The sequence below is a fragment of the Ailuropoda melanoleuca genome, chromosome 4 (assembly GCF_002007445.2).
Source record: "Ailuropoda melanoleuca isolate Jingjing chromosome 4, ASM200744v2, whole genome shotgun sequence".
NCBI lineage: Eukaryota > Metazoa > Chordata > Mammalia > Carnivora > Ursidae > Ailuropoda > Ailuropoda melanoleuca.
The window spans coordinates 9,693,761-9,712,390 of record NC_048221.1 but is presented as its reverse complement, the minus strand read 5'-3'; the positions used below and the strand labels follow the sequence as shown (position 1 = coordinate 9,712,390).

The window sequence follows — 18,630 nt, the reverse complement described above, 5'->3', positions numbered from 1 at the left end:
CCCAAGAGAGACTTGAGGCGTTTATAGATACAACCTCCACCTAACACTCCCCTCCCCGCTTCTGCTGCCCCGTCAGCTGCAAGCCCTTGTCGGGTTGCCCAGGATCTTCTCCTGGGGTCTTGTCCTGTCACGGCGATTCCAGTCCAGGCTTTGCGTCCCTCCCTCGTCTTGTATTGTAGGTCTGGTCTCCCAGGGTAGCGGCCTCCTCAACGCTTTCCCTTCGCAACGCCCCTGGATCCTGAAGCCGCTTTTACCAGCCTGCTTCGTTGCAGCCAGCGATCCGGATCCCTTCTTGCTAGAGTCCAGCCCTCCTTTTGCCCCTCCCCCTTGCACGTCTCTGCCAAAAAGATTGGGGCAGCCCGTGCCGCCTCAGCCACTAAGCAGCCCCCTCCTGAAGCCCCCCTGCGAGCCCAGGTCTGGGAATTCTAGGCCAGGTCTTGCTTGCTCCCACTGCATTAGGCATGACGCATTACTCCGTCTCCCGAGGATGAATCCGGCCCCAAATTTGAGTGCCCCGGGTGCATTTGGCCCTGTAGCAGCTACCCGCCCCAACCTTCCTCCCATCTCTGTCTAATCCAATCCGGGTTTTGCATACCCCTTCCAGAGCTCCTCCATTTCTCCCTTCGCCGGGCTCGGCGCCTTTCCTTTACTTAACTGCCGGCGAAATCCTCTCCGGGTCTTCCTTGCGCCCGTCTCCCTTCCCCCACTCCCCGTTCCGACGCAGCGACCCTGCACGTCGCCTTCCCTCTCTCTCTGCTTTTCCAGAGAGGTTGGAGGAGGCAGAGGGAAGGAAAGTCCAGTCCGGGTTTTCGGGTCGCCCCCCCCCCCGTGCGCTCGCGCTGGTTGCGGCGGCCGATCCCCGGCGGCGACTCCGGGCCGGGTTTTGCGCGCGCCTGCCGCCCCCCTCCCGGAGCGGGTGCGTCGGGGAGAGGGGCGAGCAGGCGGCTTGTCATTGCTGGTGCCCGGCGCCGGCTCGGTCCGCGCGTCCTGCGGTGCCCACGGGCCCGGCCCGNCCTTGCCCCGCCACCCCTCGCTCTTTTTCCCCCCGCCCCGGTTCCGGGAGATGTGCCGGGCGGGGGGCCGGGGTTCGCGGAGCCGCAGGAGAGACGCGCAGGGCCGACCCCAGAGCGGCGTTGGACAGGTGAGTGTCTGCGGGCCCAGGACGAGGGGGACGCCGCACCTGGGCCAGGTGTGCGGGCAGAGGCGGATGGGGGAGGACTGGAGCCGAGGCCTGTTCGGGCCGCGAAGGGGGAGGGGATGCTGGAGCCGCGACTCCCCGCACCTGAGCGGGAGGGGAGTCGGGGACGGCCTGCACTTCATACCCACCGGCTTGGGGGTCAAGAGGGGCGGCCCCCACGGAGCGCCGGGGACGCGGGGGTGCAGATGGGCGGCCGCGGGGTGCCGGCGGGGGGAGGGGACCGCGAGTGTGCCCGCGCGCGCGCCAGCCTTTGTGGGGAAGCGGCGCGGCGGTGCCTGCGTGTCCCCGGTGCGTGTGCGCGCGGGTGCTTGGCGCCCTGTTTGTGTAGGTGTCTGGGTGTGAGCGGAGAGGGTGCGTGTGCGCGCCGCGCGCGGGCCCCGGCCCCCGGAGGAGCTGTGTCGGGGGCTGGCACCGCAGGATGCTGGGCCGGGGATTGTTTTTCTCCCGGAGGCAGAGACGCGGTGGATGGGGAGGGGTCTGTCTGGGTGTCCGGCCGGCTGCAGCCCGGGGGGCACCGCCGTCAGGAGGTGTGCAGCCCGGCGGCGTCTTCTCTCTCTCCCGTGATACCCGGTTAAGCATGGGAAGCTGTTGGGTTTGATCCACCCCGATTCGGGCTTTGAGGGGGAGAGCCCTCCCTCTCCCCCAGGTGTTCATCGGGCAGAGCTATGGGGTTTCGGCTGTCATCCTCGCACCTGAGGGTCCTGGGACAGAAGTCCGGACCAGAAGAGGGTGGAGAGTGCCGTGCCTGCTTCAGCCTCGGCCAGAAAATGCCCCTGCAGGCATTGCTCCAGTGCACCCCTGGCACCCATCTGAAGACAGCACCCTGCCTGCACAGCCCCCCACGCACAGCCCTGTCCCTACCCGTCCGGTCTAGGTCAGCACCCAGCCCCATCCTCGCCCAGCACCTCACTGTACGTTCCTGGGCCATAACCACCGCCCCCCATGACCCTCCCCAGCCGTGGCAGCTGCGTGGTGTTCCGGCCTCCCAGTCTTGAGGCAGGGCCCCCTTTCCTCCCGGCTTCTGCGGGACCCAGAGCCTAGGTTTGTCTGCCCACATCCAAACATGTGGTGTGCCTGGGGGAGCAGGGGGAGGGGTTCAAAATGGCTGCCAAGATGGCTGGTCGCCTCTCCGCCTCTCTCTGTTTCTCTCTCTCTCTCCCTTTTCTGCTTGTTCTGTTCCCTTAGCTGCTACAGGAGTCACCGCAGAGAAGGGTTTGGACAGTGTGGGGACAGGTGTGGGGGACTCCTAGGGGTGATGTCTGCTCTAGGCCTGTTGACCCCGATGCTGCTTGCTTCTTGGAGAGAGGCCGTTGGTCTCTCTGCTCTTCTTTCCAGCACCCCAGAGGCCGGCAAGAGCTTGTAACCTGACCCTAGACTCAACCCCTTCAGCCCAGCTAACAGCTTGGGGGCTCCCTGCCCTCCAACTTGCTCTTCTATGCCTGACACCCTGAATTGATCGCCTGACACCCTGAATTGATCGTTTGGGGTGTTGTGATGCCCCATGGAGGGACCCCATCTCTCATCCTTTCCATCTGCCCCACGGCTGGGGCTCAGGACTCAGGGTGGGCCTGGGTCAGGCCCCAGCTGTGGGGGCAGGTGACTTCTCCTTCCTCCCCTCTCCCCACCCACTAATGCCAAATTTATTACTTAAAAGTAAGATGAAAACAGGGAGAATAAGAGAAGGAATACAACCTTCATTATCATATCGAGAAAATTATCCGTGATTTTCCTAACTAGCAATTTGCCTGCCATGCCGTTCAGAACTGACTTGCCCATTAATTACAGAGATGAAAAATCATCTGGAAAGCGGAAAAGAGAACTAATTCGATCCCTGGCTGGCGGCAGTGGCACCCATGCACAGAGCCACATACGTGTACACTCGCATGTGAGCGCCAGCCCTCCCGCTGGTATGGCCGCCTTCCTCCTCTCCCTCAGTGACCTCCCGCAGGGCCTTAGTCCGCCCCGTGGTTGTTGCTCCTGCCCTTCAATGCCCCACTAGGCCATCCCTCCACAGGGCACCCAGCCCAGCCCCCACTCTTGGAGAGCTGGCTTAAGGCACGCTCACCCCTGCTAATGCCTGATCTTGGGCTTGGAGGCTACCCAGGCTTGGGGAGGGTGGGGAACTGGGGACCAGCGTACCTGGGCCCTGGTGCCTGTAGGGAGCAGGTGGAAGGGAGACTCATGAAGCCCTGTTTCTATTCCCAGCATACCCTGGGGAGCCCCTTTTCTCCTGGGGGGCCTAGGAGAACCCTCCAGACATGTGGGGGAGGGGCTGGCAGGCTCCCTGGCTGCTCTGGAGTCTGCATCAAGCGGTCTGGACTCTGGGCCCGGTGCCTCCACCTGTGAGAACCACTGCGTCTGGAGTTTGAAGCCCCCTGTGCCCACCCTGCCACCCACCCTGCCCTGGCTGGTGGGAGAGCATGAGGGGCCCATGGTGGGCATCTGGTGGGGGTGGGGTGCTGCTCCCAGGAGGTTGTGCTGCTCAGCTAGCCTGGGTACCCCCGCTGGGGAAGAGGAGGAGGGGGATCCCTGCGGTCCCCACCCGCCGGCTGGAGTTGGGGGGGCTGGGGGGCGCTGGAGCTCCAGGTCTCTGCTCCCTCCTGCGTCTCCAGCCAGCTGTGCGGCCAAGGACAAGGCTCTGGTTTCTATGTGGGCTCCTCTCAAAGATCCGATTTCCAGACGCCAGACACTTCCCCTCTTCCAGACCCCTCTTTGGGGGGCAGGGGGGTTCCCTGGGTCTGGAACCTGACCTGGTGCCTCAGCAAGCCAGCCTTCCTCTTGGGCTGGGTCTTGGCCACCCCCATGAAAGAGGAAAGCAGGGTCCCAGGATAGGAGGCTGCTGCTGAGCAGAGCCATGGGGGAGGGGGCCCCACCACCCCCGAATCCAGTCCTCCGCCAGATGTCTGTGTGTGTTCTGTGTGTGATTTGGATGGCGACCTGGCTACGCCCGTGTGTGGCCACGTGTCCAGCAGGCTAGCCCTGTGTTGGTAGGGGTCTCCTATGTGCTGTGCTGTGAGTTTGGCAGAGCGGGCGGCCCTGCGTGTGTCTGCGGTCTGCACAGGAGCAGGGTTTGCCTCTTACGTGCACTTGCGGCCGTGTGCCCAGGGGTGTGTACGTGCTGGGTGCGCCCCTTCGTGCAGTCCGTGAGCACAGGCCAAGCACCTTCTCTACCAGGCGCTGTGCTGGCGATGCCATGGGGACCGTGCCCTGGTCCTGTGCTCATGGAACTCATAGTTTGGCAGCCCACAGAGATTTCAGTCAGGAGGCTGGTATCACAGGGCTTTGGGAGAAAGCTTGTGTCTCCTTTCTGGGGTGGCCAGGGTCCCAGCTGGGGAGGGGGCGGCCCCTTCATCCAGGCACCGCGTCCGGCAGTTTCAGGCGGTGGGGCATCTTGGGGTTTGACCCCGCATGATCTTCCCCATCACCTCATCCCCTTCACTCCCTCTTTCCTTGCTGCTCCACCAAACATGCTAAGCACAATTCCACCCCAGGGCCTTTGCACTGGCTGTTCTTCCACCTGGGACTCTGACCCAGACACATTTGCAAGGCTTTTGCTCCTTCACCTGCTTCAAATGTCACCCCCCCCCCCAATAACCTTTACCCCATGCGGCCTGTTTAAAATTGCAGCCTCCCACCTACCTCCTGACTGTTCCTAGCATGGATGGCTTTTCTCACACTGTAATTTCTTGATTTATTGTGCCTGTATTTATCATTTGTCTCCCCAACCAGGATCCAAGTGCTCAGGGAGTTTGTTGCTCGGTTTGCTTTTGGATCCAAGGTGCCTAGACTCATACCTGGCCCACAGTAGGTGTTCAAGAAATCTTACCTGAGTGAATGGGAGGGGGTCTGCCAAAGGACTGGAGACTCCCAGGTGAGTCCTCCAGCTGTGCATAGCAAGGACTCCCATTAACCCTGCCCCTCTGGGGGGATTGAGGGCTCCCACTGGGGGCCTGACCAGGCCAGCCTTGCATCTGTCTGCCGTGGCCACCGGCGAGTCCTCCTCTCTGAGGCGGCCTCCTGGGTGCCCCGTGGGTGAGGGTGTATGTACAGAGCCACCTGCCCATAGAGCTGTGTGGGCACTGTGGGCTTTAGAGCTTGGGGTGGGAAACGGAGGGGCCCTCTGCTCTTGCGGGGGATAGGAAACCCAGGGTCAAGGCCTGAGCAGCCCCTCCTCCTGGGGCACTGACCCAGCCCCCCCCCCGGGGGGTGAGACCCTCATGCTTCTTTCAGCCTATGTGGGCCCTGTGTGGAGCAGAAGTCCACCCCCAACTCCAAAATTGGGGGAAGATAAAAATTTCAATAAATAGATGCTGAGGCTAAAAATAGCCCTGCCCCCCAAAGCTAAAAATAGCCAAATAGCTGGGGCCCTTCCCTCAGTGGCTCAAAATACCCTGGAAGTCAGGAATAAGCAAGCCAGGAAGCCAAGTGGGTGCCCGTGTCCAGCCACCAGGGAGGTGGGGCAGGCAGACCCGGGGCCCAGGGCCAGCTCTCTAGGCCAGGGTCTCCCAGACATGGCCATCCGGATACTGGGGCCGGTCGTTCTTCGTGGGGGCTGTCCCAGGTACCATAGGACTTTGGGCAGCATCCCTGCTCTGTGCCCCCTAAATGCCAGCAGCACCCCTCCCACCCCCGGGTGAGACATCTAAAAAGGTCCCCTGACGTTACCAGACAGCCTGGGGTAGAGGGCAAAATTGTCCCTCATTGAGGACCACCGCTCAGGACCGAGGTGGGCAGACTTTCTCCGTGAAGAGACGGCCAGTAAATCCGGAGCCAGGCAGGTGGCTTCGCCTCTCGCGTGCATGTTCTCCCTCTGCCTCTTCACAACCTTTCCAACGTGGCCAGAGCACGCTTAGTCCACTGGCTGTGCAGATGCAGTCTCTGGGCCCCAGGTGGACAGCCCCTGCCCTAGAAAGCCGCCCAGCTGCCCTTGGTGGTGGAAGTTGGGGCACGTGTGGATGCGCCCTCCTCCGCAGAGGAGCAGCCCCATTTGGGGCACAGTTGTGCACTTGAGGACATGGCAAGTCTGGTGCAGTCTGTTCCTGTCACCTCCCTGCCCTCACCTCTTCCTCCTCCCCCACGCTCACTCCACTGGTCACACTGGCTTCCTCACTTGTCCTCACACATGCACCAGCCAGCCCCAGGACCTTTGCACAGGCTGTGCCCTCTGACAGGAACTCTTTTCTCTTCCTTGGACACCTGTCTGGCTTCTCTCTTACCTTTGAGGGGCTTTGCTGAAGTGTGGTCTTTCTAGATCACCCTATTTTAAATTGTACGTACACACACACACACACACACACACACACACACACACACATACACCAGAGGCAGCCCCTGTTCCTTCACAAAACTAGTACATCATAGAATTGGCTTCTTTAGTGCTCTTTGTGTCTTGCCCATCCGTGGATATCTGTCCAGCTCCTGGTCAGTGCCTGGTACCCAGGTGCTCTAAAAAGGGTGTGTGGGGTTGCCATATGTTATTTCTAAGCCCTGTGGCCACTGTGGGAGGCTTTCATCCCATTTCCCTGGGGAGAGACAGAATTCAGGGGAAGAACGTGGGGGCCTCGTCACACAGCCTGAAGTTGGTGGAGCTGGGATTTGAACGTAGGACCCTGGGACTCTTCCCTCTTGCCCTGCTGGGCATCTTCTCCGCCTCCCTCTGGTCTCTGTATCCCCCACCCTGCCCCTTCACTGCCAGCATCTGGAGGCCCAGAGACTCCTACCACCTCCTACTCTCTGCATTGGGCTGTGGCTCCTACGACTTCTTTCAGCTGTGCTCTGTCGTGCTCAAAGTGCAAGGCTGTGGGATGGGCAGTGAACAGTATGAAGTGGAATGGACCATAGGCCTCCGTAGTACCCACCTCTTGTGGTAAGGAGCTTAGAGGAGGCACCCGGCCAGTCTGTAAGTCAGGGAGGGCTTCCTGGGGGAGGGGGCCTCCCAGCTGCAGCCTGGAGGAGGAAAGAGGGATAAAGTGGAGAAGAGAGAGAGAATATGAGGAGAGGCCTGCCCTGAGGTCAGAAAGAAGGTGGTGGCTCAAAGGGGAAAAGGTAAGAGGTTTTATGGCCAGGCCTGTGGAAAGGAGGCTGGAGGCTCATCTTGGGGGTGGAAGGATTGAATTTGTGCCATGAGGTGTGTCCACGGGGCTGGGAAGGCCTGTGGAGGGGTCAAGGCCAACCAGACAGGATAGGAATATTCAGCATGAGTTCTCTCTGGCTCCTGGGTGGGAGAGAATCAGAGAGAAGAAGGGGGGCCAGGAAGCCAGCAAAAAGAGGAAGCCACCGTGGGCTGTCAAAGTGAAGGCTCTGGAAAGGGCCTTGAGACATTAGAGACGGGTTGGTGTGGGGGTTCTCAAGACAGGAGTTGACATGGTTTGCTGGGTGATTGGTAGGAGGGTGAAGAAAGGAAGCATGGGCTAAACAGCAGGATTCTGGCTTTGATGGCTGAGTGGACAGGGAGAAAAAAGGGGTGAGGGTGGGGCTCACCCATTGCTCTCAGCAGCCCCCACCTCCCACCGGTCTAATCTCCCTTGGCAGCAGAAGGAGTCTCTGAACTTCTGAGTCAGGCCATGCCCCTCTGCACAGAACCCTCCTTGGCTCCCACCTCACTTGGAGAAAAAGCCTGTGTCCTACCCTTGACTCACAAGACCCTGCTAGCTCTGTCCTTTAACCTCCCCTTGCCCTCACCTCTTCCCACTCTCCCTTGCTCACCAGGCCACAGCCACATTCCAGCAGATTCTACCTCAGGGCCTTTGCATGTGCTATTCCCTCGGCCTGGGATGTTCTTTCCCTAGGTACCTAGATGGCTCATCTCCTTGACACTTCTGCTAAAATGTCTCCCTCTAGGAGAGGTGTTCCCTGACCATTACATTTGTACCCACAGATACACCCCCCCCACCCGCCCCTTCAGGCCTATTTGCCTCCAAAGTACTTGTGACCCAGTGGGAACTAGGTAACTGTCTGCTGAGTGGATGACCTGTTCTCTGGGTCTGTTTTGTCTCTGTTTGTTAAGCAAATTAATAAGCACTTGTTCTTGCCCAGGACTGGCCACGCAACAGAGAGCCAGACTGACCCATGATGGAACTTTCCCTGGGGAGTCCCCAGCTGGTGGGAAAGATAGATGTTCAACAGCAGAGCCCAAGTCCAATTAGGGAGGCCCAGCGTGCCATGAGTGTGGGTGTAGGAGAGACCAACACAGGCGGTCTGGGGGCAGAACCTTTTGAAGGAAGAGTGGGGGCAGGGACAGGAGCCCTGGCACTGTGTGCCTGTGAGAGGGAGAGGGAGAGGTATGTGGGGTGGGGGGGCAGGCACCTTGGGAAGCTAGAGCAGGGAAGGGATTGACGAGGTGGCTGGAGACCAGAGCCTGAGATGCCATGCTAGGGCACCTGAGACAATAGAGAGCCATGGAAGGTGGTAGGCTGGGAGGGACATGATTGGGTTTTCATTTTACAAAGATCACTTGGGCTGGGTGGAGAGCAGATGGGGTGGGAGTGGCAGATAGATGGGGGAGACCAGGGAGGAGGCCTTGGGAGAAATGGCCCCCACCGCTCTGTGGTCCAGTGCCACTGGGCAGCCAGAGTGACCTTTTAAAACTGACAAATCAAACCCCACCCTGCGGCACTGACATCTAGCGGGAGAAAGACAACAAACACTTCAATAAAATGCACGGCTGGCGTGCTAGCGATGGGTGCCATGGAGAAAACAGCCAGGATGTAGACGTGCTGGGACCAGCAGGGCCTCCCTGAGCAGGCGATGTTGGAGCGAAGACCTCAAGGAGGCAAGGGAGAAACCTGCGGGTAACTGGAGAGGAGGGAACAACCTGTGCAAAGGCCCTGAGACGGGACTATGCCTGATGGTTTCCTCCAGGAACCAGGGGCTGAGTGAGCAAGGAGGAGAGTGGGAGGAGCTGAGGGCAGGGATGGGACAGAGTGTGCAGGACCGTGTAGGCCCCAGGGAGGACTTGGGCTTTTGCTCTGAGTGAGGTGGGAATCATAGAAGGTTCTGAGCAGAGGAGGAAGGTGCCCTGACCCAGGTGCTCACTGGCGCCCTCTGGCTGCTATGGAAGGAACAGGCTGTGGGCGGCGAGGACCAGAGACGTGAGAGGAGGGGGCAGGTCTGGCCTGGGAGCAGGTGATGGGGCTGGACCAGAGAGGGTGGAGGAGTGGGAGGTGAGCAGATTCTGCGGGAGGGGCGGCAGGAGTTGCTGGGGTTGGATGTGGGGGTGAAAAGAAGAGAGGGGTCCAGGAGGAGTACTTGGGAGGACTGGGCTGCCCTCTGGGGGAGGTCGGGAAGAAGGGGCTGGAGTGGAAGGTTTGGGGGGAGACCTGCCCTCTCTGAGCCCACCCACAGTGCCCCCCCCCCAGGAGGGCTGCGTGCGGGGCACTGCCTGGGCACTTGGTCCACGTCTGCAAGGTTTATCTGTTAGTCTCCGAGGGGCAATGGGGAAATGGACTGAGAGAGACAACGAGCTAAGCCTGAGGCCACACAGCAGATTCAGCCCAGGAGCCTAGGCCTTGTAACTTCCCCTGGGGCCTGCTGCATCCTTTTTTTTTTTTTTTTAAGATTTTATTTATTTATTTGACCGCGAGAGAGAAAGCGCAAGCAGGGGGAGTGGCAGCCAGAGGAAGGGGGAGAAGCAGGCTCCCTGCTCCAATGAGGGGCTTGATCCCAGAGCCCCAGGATCATGACCTGAGCTGAAGGCAGATGCTTAATCGACTGAGCCACCCAGGTGCCCTGGCCTGCTGCTTCCTTACTCTGCTATGTCTGGGGGCTTCCTGGAGGAGGCAGGCTTGTGGAGCTGGGCTGTCAGGCTGCTGGCTTTGGGGCTAGAAGCAAGAGACTCTTCTGTGAAGGGGCAGGGCCATGAGGGGCCCAGAGCCCCTTCTGTGGGTGCCCCCCCCCAGGCATTCAGGCTCCCACCCACTCAAGCAGAGGGTCGCCATGGCAACTGCACTCTAGGGCAGACTAGAGGCGCCCCCTCTCCTCTAGCAGCTGGTTCTCCTCCTGTCACCTTCCCCTGCCCCATTTCAGGGCACCTGAGGACAGAGCCTGGGCCGTGTCACCCACCCCCAGGACCCCTGCTACACGCCCCCTCGACTTGACACTGACATGGCGCTCAGGAGCAAACAGAGGCAGGTGTGGGTGGGGCTGGTGGACTGCCCACATGACCTGGGGGTTAGACATGCCTGGGGTCTAGTCCCCTTCCATGTGAGGGCAGTAAGCCCAATTTCCCATGCATTAAATTAGGGTCAGCCAAGCTGAGGCTTGAGGTGGGGACAGACACAGCCGCAGGTTGAGCTGGCCCCATGGGTGCAGCACCTCTGTGTGTGCCCAGCTCTGAGGATGCTGTCACACATGGGGTGGGGGGGGAGGGGAGGCTGGAGGAGGGGACTCTCCCGGCCACCACCAGGGGCTCCCCAGCCCAACAGGCAGGGCCAGCCTGCCTGGATTCAAAGTCCTCTTATTGGTTAGGTGCCCCTGGGTCCTCACAGTCCTCGTATGTGCCTTTCCCCCTGCTCCCCTCCCCCTCCCCCCATGTACTGAGTTCCTGTGGGTTAAATGAGCTGTGTGTATACATGCTTGGAATGGGGCACAGAGGTGTCAGCAGCTGTCCCTGGGATCACAGGAGGTTCTGGGACTGGAGATCCAGCAAGCTTCCCACTCCCTGGTTTGTGAAAGGCTCCCCAAGGTTTCGCAGCTCAGCCCTGCCCCTATCTCTGCCTTGCCCCCATCTCTGCCTTGCCGCCCGCCGTGTGTCCGACCCCCGTGGGAGTTTGCTAGGGCTCCTGCGACAAAGCACTCCGGACTGCACGGCTTTATCAGAAACTTATTGTCCTAGTTCCGGAGGCCAGAAGTCCAAGATCAAAGTGTGGGCAGGGCTGGTTCGTCTGGAGGCTCTGAGGGAGTCAGCCCCATGCCCCTCGCAGGCCTCTGGGGGCTCGCTGGCGATCCTAGGCTTGTAAATGCACCGCCCCACCTCTGCGTCCATCTTCACGCAGCGCACTCTCTGTGCGTCTGTGTGGAAACATCCCTGATCTAGAGACACCAGTCCTGCTGGACTAAGGTTCACCCTAATGACCGCATTTTAACTTGATTACCTTGTTAAAGACCAAACAAGGTCCCATTCTGAGGTGCTGGAGAATAGGGCTCCAATATGTCTTTTTTTTTGGTGGAGGGGCAGTTCAGTCCATAACACCCCCTCCCAAGGCCTCAGGGATGGTCAGGCTTAGGCCTCCCAGGATACCGCTCCCGCCTACCCACATCTGGCCTTGCCTCCCCACTCAGGTGGGCACCAGGTGGCAGGCAGAACCATCTGGGCACACAGTCTGGCCTGGAAGAGAGGGGAGGGAGCGGGTGTCACAGTACCCGGCTCCTCGGCTCCTCGTACTCCAGCCTGGAGCTGAGGCCAGGTCCGGGGGTGCCTGGGGCTAGGGGAGAGCTGCTCTGGGGACGAGCCTTCAGAGAGCAGTGGGCAGCCCAAGGGGAACGCCGTCTGCACCCCTGAGGCAATGGTGCCTGGGCTGTGTGGGTCGGGCTTGGCCCGCAGGTCCCAAACACCTGTCTCCAGCTGCCCCCCCCACTGTCACCTTGCATCGTTCAGTAAATATTTGTCTGAGGACCTACTGTGTATCTAGGTGCCAGGAGATGGCCTCGGGAGCGTGCATTTTCCTGGGGATCTGGGGCTACAAAGGAAATCCCCAAGTGGACAAGTCAAGTCACAAGGCAGTGACGTGATGGGTGGTGATGGTAGTGACCTGCTGCAGGGGACACTTTGTAGTCACCACGTGCCGGCCACGGCCCTGAGTGTCTCACGTGTGTGAGTTCATCTTGTCACGCCGCTGCCTGTGCGGTACCCCCATTTTACCAGGAGGAGGTTCAGGGATTGGGGTGGGGGGGCTAGACAGGCAGGCACTGACCACAGCAGAGGCTGAAACAGGCGGGGGAGGCCCGCCTGCATCTCCGGGGAAGGCACATCTGAGCTGAGACCTAAGAGCCCCAGAGATGGGGACACAGGCTGGGGCCACGTGGTGGGATTCTGCATGGCCTCACAGACCGGGGAGGAGGAGCCATGGCAGGGGCTTGTATAGGCGATGGCATGTCAAGATGTCTTTAAAAGCGCCCCCCCCCCGAAACAGCCCAAGTGTCCCCGAACAATGAATGGTGAACAAGGTGCGGTCTGGCCTTGTAGGGGAATATGACTCAGCCGGGAAGAGGAATGGCGAGCCGCCCCAGGCTGCAGTATGGACGGGCCTCGAGTGAGAGAAACCAGTCACAAAGGGATAAATACTGCCTGATTCCATGTAGATGAGGTCCCTAGAGGAGATCGGTTATTGCCAGGGGCTGGGGCAGGGGAACGGGAGGGACTGCTCCGGAGGACAGAGTCTCTGGGGTGCTAACAAAGTTTTGGAAATAGACCAGGGCAGCGGCCGGCACAGCACGGAGAATGTAATTAATGCCAGTGGATTATACACGTAAAAACGGTTAAAGTGACACATTTTATGTTATATATCTATTATACCACAATTTTTTAAAGGCCTCTCTGGCTGCTGGTGGGAGCCCGGAGTGCGGGAGCAAGAAGGGTGGGGGCTGCTGGGAGGAGGTCAGGGCTGTCTGGAGGGCGGTTGCGGGGGACAGACAGACACTGGGGTGTTCTGAAGGTCCAGACCCAGGACTTAGTCCTGAACAGGATGTCAGGGCGAGGGAAACGGGAGCCAGGGATTTTGACTTCTTGCAGCCCAAGGACCTGGGGGGTGCTGGACCCATGGACTAATATGGGGGGGTTGTTTGGTCAGGACAAAGGTGCCTTGGAGACCCGAGGGAGGTGTAGATGGTGAGAGAGAAGCAGGCCTGGTACCCCAGTGTGGCAGTCATCACAGTATAGATGGTGTCTAAAGCCATGAGGCCAGTTTGACCCCCCGGGAAGGAGTGCGGGGCGGGGCGGGGGGAGGAGGAGGAGGTCTGGGGACTCCTCCTGGGGTCTCAGCGTCCTGGGTCCCCGTGCAGCCTGGAGAGGGGAGGGGAGCCACCGCACTCAGACGCGTGCTGCCTGTGCCCTGACCCGCGCCACGCTGTGGACAGCACGCTCAGATGGGTCCCGGGCTGGCCTGTCCCCTGTGCAGACTACTGTCCTTACCAGAACCCCGCAGGTTCAAGGCACGGAGGGAGCTGGGGTTGGGTGCAGGGAGACGGCTCAAGTTCACGCCACTTCTGAATGGCGGAGTCAGATCCAGACCCATGTGGGTTGGCTGCCCCCAGAGCCTGGCATCGGTGGCCTTTCCAGCATTAACCAGTGGCTAACTAGTTTGAGTGCCCCCAGGGAGAGCCGGAGAGGGGAGTGTCTGTTAGTGTGGGGTCAGTGCCTCTCCGGAGCCTGACCGTGGCTGGGAGCTGAAGTGGGGGGGTGGGGGGCTAAGAGAAAGCCCCTGCCCCGCCCCCAAGGTAACATTGTAAAATGCTGGGAAAGGAGCCCAAAGTGCCACAGGCCGTGTCTGGTCAGGGTTGCGGGGTCAGCAGTAGAGGGGGGCTTCCTGGAGGCTGGGGCTGGGGAGGCGCAGGCATGCCGGGCCGCACTGTCAAATCACTTTTCATTTTGCAAAAGGAGTCTGAGGCCTGGGAGGGGGTGTCCTGCCCGGGAGTGTGCTGCTCCCACCTTTATTTCTTGAGAAACTGTCCAAGCCTCAAGGAGCTCATGGTCTAGTAGGGAAGGTTGGCCCCAGACCTGGTAATACCCTACAGGTAACTTCAGGTGGGGTTGAAAGCTGTAAGTCAAACACGGGGCAACAGGATGGCAAGTGGGAGCAGCAGGAGTATTTGGGGAGGACAGCATTGGTTCCCCTGCTGGCATGGCCTTGGAGTTGAGCCCTGAATGGTGAGAAGCCATATCAGGTGTAGGGGATCCTGGGAGAGCATTCCAGGTAGAGAGAGCAGCGGGCAGGGTGGGTGGGGGGGAAGCTACAGCATCCTAGGAACTGGAGGGGGCCCTTACAGAGCAGGGTGGCCGGATCTCCAGCAGCCTCTAGGCCCTGGTGCGGAGCGCAGACCCCAGTGGAGAGCTGAGGGGAAGGCTGACACTCGGCTCTGCGTCATTCAGTGATCCCTTAGCACTGAGTGGACGGCAGGCGTGGAGGTAGGGAGGCTGAGAGGAGGAAGCAGGGAGGCTGGGACCAGCATCCAGCAGGATGGCGGCCTGGTCCTGGATGGCGGCACTGGGGGCCACAAGTGGGCGGGTTGGCGAGGTGCTTTGAAGGCGGAGCTGTCAGGACTTGCTGATGGAGCTTATGAAGGGGAGGGGTGGGAAAGGGTGAGGAGTCGAGGTGGATTCCTAGGTTTGGGGTCTGAGATGCAACAAATGCATTGCTGTGTGCCAGGCCTGTTCCAGAAGCCGGGGCTAGCTGTGAGCAAAGCAGTCCAATGATCCGTGTCTGTGCAGGGGCCATTCCATGCGAGAAATAAATAGCTACTTTTTTTTTTTTTTTAAAGATTTTATTTATTTGACAGAGAGAGTGAGTGTGAGAGAGTGTGCATGAGCAGGGGGGTAGGGAGAGGGAGAAGCAGACTCCGTGCTGAGCTGGGAGCCGGACAGGGAGCTTGATCCCAGGACTCTGGGATCATGACCTGAGCCTATGGCAGATGCTTAACTGACTGACACTTAACTGAGCCACCCAGGCGCCCCTAAGTAGTTACATTTGAACAAAGGCTAAAAGGAGGCAAGGGGCAGCAACCTTGTGGGTAACTGGTGGGCAGAAGGTATATGTGGAGGAACTGGCAAGTGCAAAGGCCCTGGGGCAGGGGTTGGTGTGGTCAAGGAATAGCAGGAGGCAGGAGTGGCCTGAGCAGAAATGGGATCGGGGAGCTGACTGGCTGGTGGAGGGGTTTCATTTGGTGGGGGAAAACAGTAATCAGGGCTCTGTTGAGAGATTCCAAACAGAAAATAGGAGATATGGAACGTATTCATTGGTCAATGGCATTGAAACTGTGGGACAGGCTGGGGTAACGGTGGAGGAAGACAGAGTGAGTGGGTGTTCACACGCTGGAGGGCTGGTAAAAACACGGGTGCTGGCCCTCCCCAGAGAATGTGTGTTTGTAGAAGTTCATGGCCAGGCTGGTGCCACTGGGCCAGGGCCACCCTTGAGAACCACGGTGCAGATAAAGGACAGGACCGGGAGTAGAGATCTGGGTTTGCAACTTTGAGAGCATCCGGAGGAGACTGGAAGGAGAAGGGAGGAGTGGCCAAGAGGAGAGGACGTGGGTCAGAACGGGAGCCCTGTGCTCGCAGAGTTGCAGTGCCCAGGGACAGGCAGATGTGTGGGAGGATTGCAGGGGAGGGCACACAATGCCAGCCCCCCTGGCCCCCTAGGGGACCGCACACCCCTCCCTTACACCCGCCTGCCTGTCTCCATCTTACCTCGAGGGTCCCCCAGAGGGGAAAGAGGGGACTCAGTTGTCCCTGGTCCCTGATCTGTGGCGCCAGCCAGCTGGATTCTAATTAGCTACCAGAGCGGGAGAGACAGGAAGCAAGGGTTGGGGGCGGGGCCTGGACTCCTGCCCAAGACTGGGAGGCTGCCAGTCAAGGCCAGGATGCCTGGGTACCTCCTCCCCTGCCCCCCCGCCCCCCTGCAGGGCTGAGTGAGGAAGCTGGGTCAGGGAGACAAGTGGGCAGGGTTGGGATTTGGGGATGGAGAAGAGGCTTTCAGAAGGCCTTTATCTCCCGTGATGGACGGTCTGAGGCTTGCCTGGGTGCAGGTGGGCCCTTGACAGCCAGGGCATCCCAGTTACCTGCCCCTGCCACCTGAGGGGGGGCTGCGAGACCACGGGAGGAGCTTCCGGGAGGTCCTCTTTGGTCCAGCGTGCCCACATGGGTGGGCCTGTCTGCCGGCCGGGCCGGGCTGGGAGTGAGCCGTGGAAGCCCTTGGGTGCAGCTTCAGTCCCGTACAGCGGGCTCGAGGGAGGTCTTGACCTGCCCCTCTTGGGGACCGTGGCGGGGAAGCCCTCGGCCACCAGCAGGCGGAGAGGGGACCGGCCCGAACGCCCCTCCTCCTGGGCCCGCCAGGGGCCTTGCCACCGCCTCACTCTCTGTGTTCTCCTCAGGCTGGTGGGCCAGGCCGTGGCGGCCACCTGCTGATGCGGGGCCAGGCCCCCGGCACAGGACGCTGAGCGCCCCGAACACGCCCCCAGCCGCCGCCATGGCCCGCCTGGCCGCCGCGCTCTGGAGTGTGTGCGTCACCGCCGTCCTGGTCACCTCGGCCACCCAAGGTAGGTGCTGCCGGGGCAGGGGGAGAGGTGCCTCGCAAGGGCGGCTGGGAGGGCAGAGAGAATGTTGAAATACCTCCCAGCCACTTGGTGAAGAACCGCAGTCCCCAGCTCATCCCAGACGGCGGCTGAGCCAAGCCAGAAGAAGACTCGGTAATCGCACCCTTCCAGCGCTGCTGAGGGGTCCCCGGGGCGTCAGGGCCCAGCCTGGCAGGGGTCCCGGAGCCTGGGATGCTGGCCGTGGCCTCCTGGGACCAGGACCGGCCTTCCCGGTGAGCCGGTGCACCCCTGTCTTGTGTGTGTGTCTCTCTCTGTGATTACATCTCTGTGGCTCTCGCTGGGAAGAAGGCTTAATTAAAGCATGCCCGCTGACGTTTATTTAAAAACAACTCATTACCCGGCTCGGCCCTATGCCGGCCCCGGGATCCCGCACGCGCAGCAATTAGTGCCCCGGGCCCGCCCGCCCACCTCCACCAATTACTCAATTATGGTCCCCGTGGCGGGCCCAGGCGGGGGCAAGGGCCCGGCAAGAGGAGAGGCAGGAAAAAGGGGCCTGCTGGCTTTGCCCCTAGCCCTGGGCATGCCCCCAGCAGGCACCCCCAAGCTCTGCCTGGAGAGTCCTGTTGGTGGACTCTGCTCCCCTGTCCGTTCCTGTAGCCCAGTACTCCAAAAGCCACAAAGGTGGAGGGGACATCGTTCAGCCAGGCCCCAGGGCCTTGGCACTGCTCTCGTCAGCCGGCACCCTCTGCTCCCCCAGCACCCACGTTCTCTTCCCATCCAGGTCCTGCCCCACCGCCCCAGCTGGCCCAGGAGGGGCCACTTCCACCCCCAGACCCATCTGAGCCAGCCCTCCACCCCCGGCCTCCCTCCCAGGCCCAGGAAGGACTAAAATTAGCTGGGGAAGCAGATGGTGCTGGAGGAACATATGTAATACTTTCCCCCAAGTGAGACTCAACTCACCCCAAAAAACCTCAGGGGCCTAGCTGCCATCCCCCAGGGGCCCCCCACCTGAGAGTGGAGGGAGCAGACCCCCAAAGGGGGTCTGCATGGCTCTGCTGCCCTCGGGCACCACTCCTTCTCTTCACCCACACGCTCCAGTCCGCACATCAGAGCCTGTGAGCCACTGCGCGTCCCCACTTCCCGCCAGCATCCTGTGAGGCCTGGCTGGGGCCGGTGTCCAACAAGGTGGCTGACCCGGCAGGTGGGGACCACGTGGAGCCCGCTCTGTCCTGAAGAGACTGGCTCCCTCAGTAGGCTTTTTTAAAGATTTTATTTATTTATTTGCGAGAGCAAGCGAGCACCAGTGGGAGAGGGAGAGGGAGAGAATCCCAAGTAGACTCCCTGCTCTGCGCAGAGCCCAACGTGGGGCTCAATCCCAGGACCCCAAGATCATGACCTGAGCTGAAGGCAGACACTCAGCTGCCTGAGCCACCCAGGCGCCCCTCGATAATCTCAGCACCTGTCGCCTCACTGCCTCCTTTAGGCCTTTGTTCAAATGTTAGTATTTAGGGTTACTCGCACCTACCGCAGCCCTCCCGGTGCTGTGAGGTGGGAGCGGCAGCTCCTTGGAGAAGGAACTGGGGCCACAGAAATGGTCAGTTACCGGACAAGGCCACCAGCCAGAGCTTTGAACCCCGGTCGTCTGGCTCCTGAGCCGAAGCTGTCGGCCCTCACACGCATCATGACCGTGCAACCCCACTGGGCATTTTCTTTCATTGTCACGCTGACCCTCGCCACGCAGGGCAGCATACTCACTGCTTCCTTCGGGAACATTCTGTAGTGCGTGGAATCCTTGAGGCATAGCCCTGGGCTGTCGGTGCTGATCTTACAGACTGGAAACGGAGGCCCGAGGAGGCTGAAGCACTGGCTCTCCCAACTGAGTTTGCGTCAGAGTCGCTGGCGGGCACATGGGCCCGAGGTGCCTATTTCACCCTGGAGATCCTGAGTCAGCAGGCCGGGGGTGGGGGGGGGAGCCAGAAGCTGCATTCTTAACCAGCCGCCACGTGATGCCGGTGCCGCCGATCCCCAGGCCACACCGAGAAGCTCTGGCCCCACGGACGTGCCTGGCCTGTCAGCCAAGGACTGGCAAAGCCAGGCGCTGTGGTTTCTTTCGGAACAGGAGAGCATTTCCGCCCATGCCGTCTCTCCCCCTTGCGTGGGGTGGCGTGCAGTTAGGGAAGTGCCCGAGA

General features: G+C 60.7%; 1 protein-coding gene across 4 annotated transcripts in view; it reads left to right on the top strand.

The window, feature by feature from the left end:
* The first annotated feature begins 1,015 nt into the window (after positions 1-1,015).
* The window catches only part of ADGRL1 (adhesion G protein-coupled receptor L1), a 43,677-nt gene continuing 26,062 nt past the window's right edge, over positions 1,016-18,630 (top strand). For 2 of the 4 annotated variants that reach the window (XM_034657895.1, XM_034657893.1), the window contains exons 1-2: positions 1,016-1,141; positions 16,280-16,444. In XM_034657895.1, coding sequence (XP_034513786.1) covers positions 16,375-16,444 — 70 coding nt within the window. In that variant the 5' untranslated portion in view covers positions 1,016-1,141; positions 16,280-16,374. Of the gene's footprint in view, positions 1,142-16,279; positions 16,445-18,630 lie in introns of those variants that run through there. The other 2 variants (XM_034657894.1, XM_019801570.2) reach the window with 1 other exon arrangement.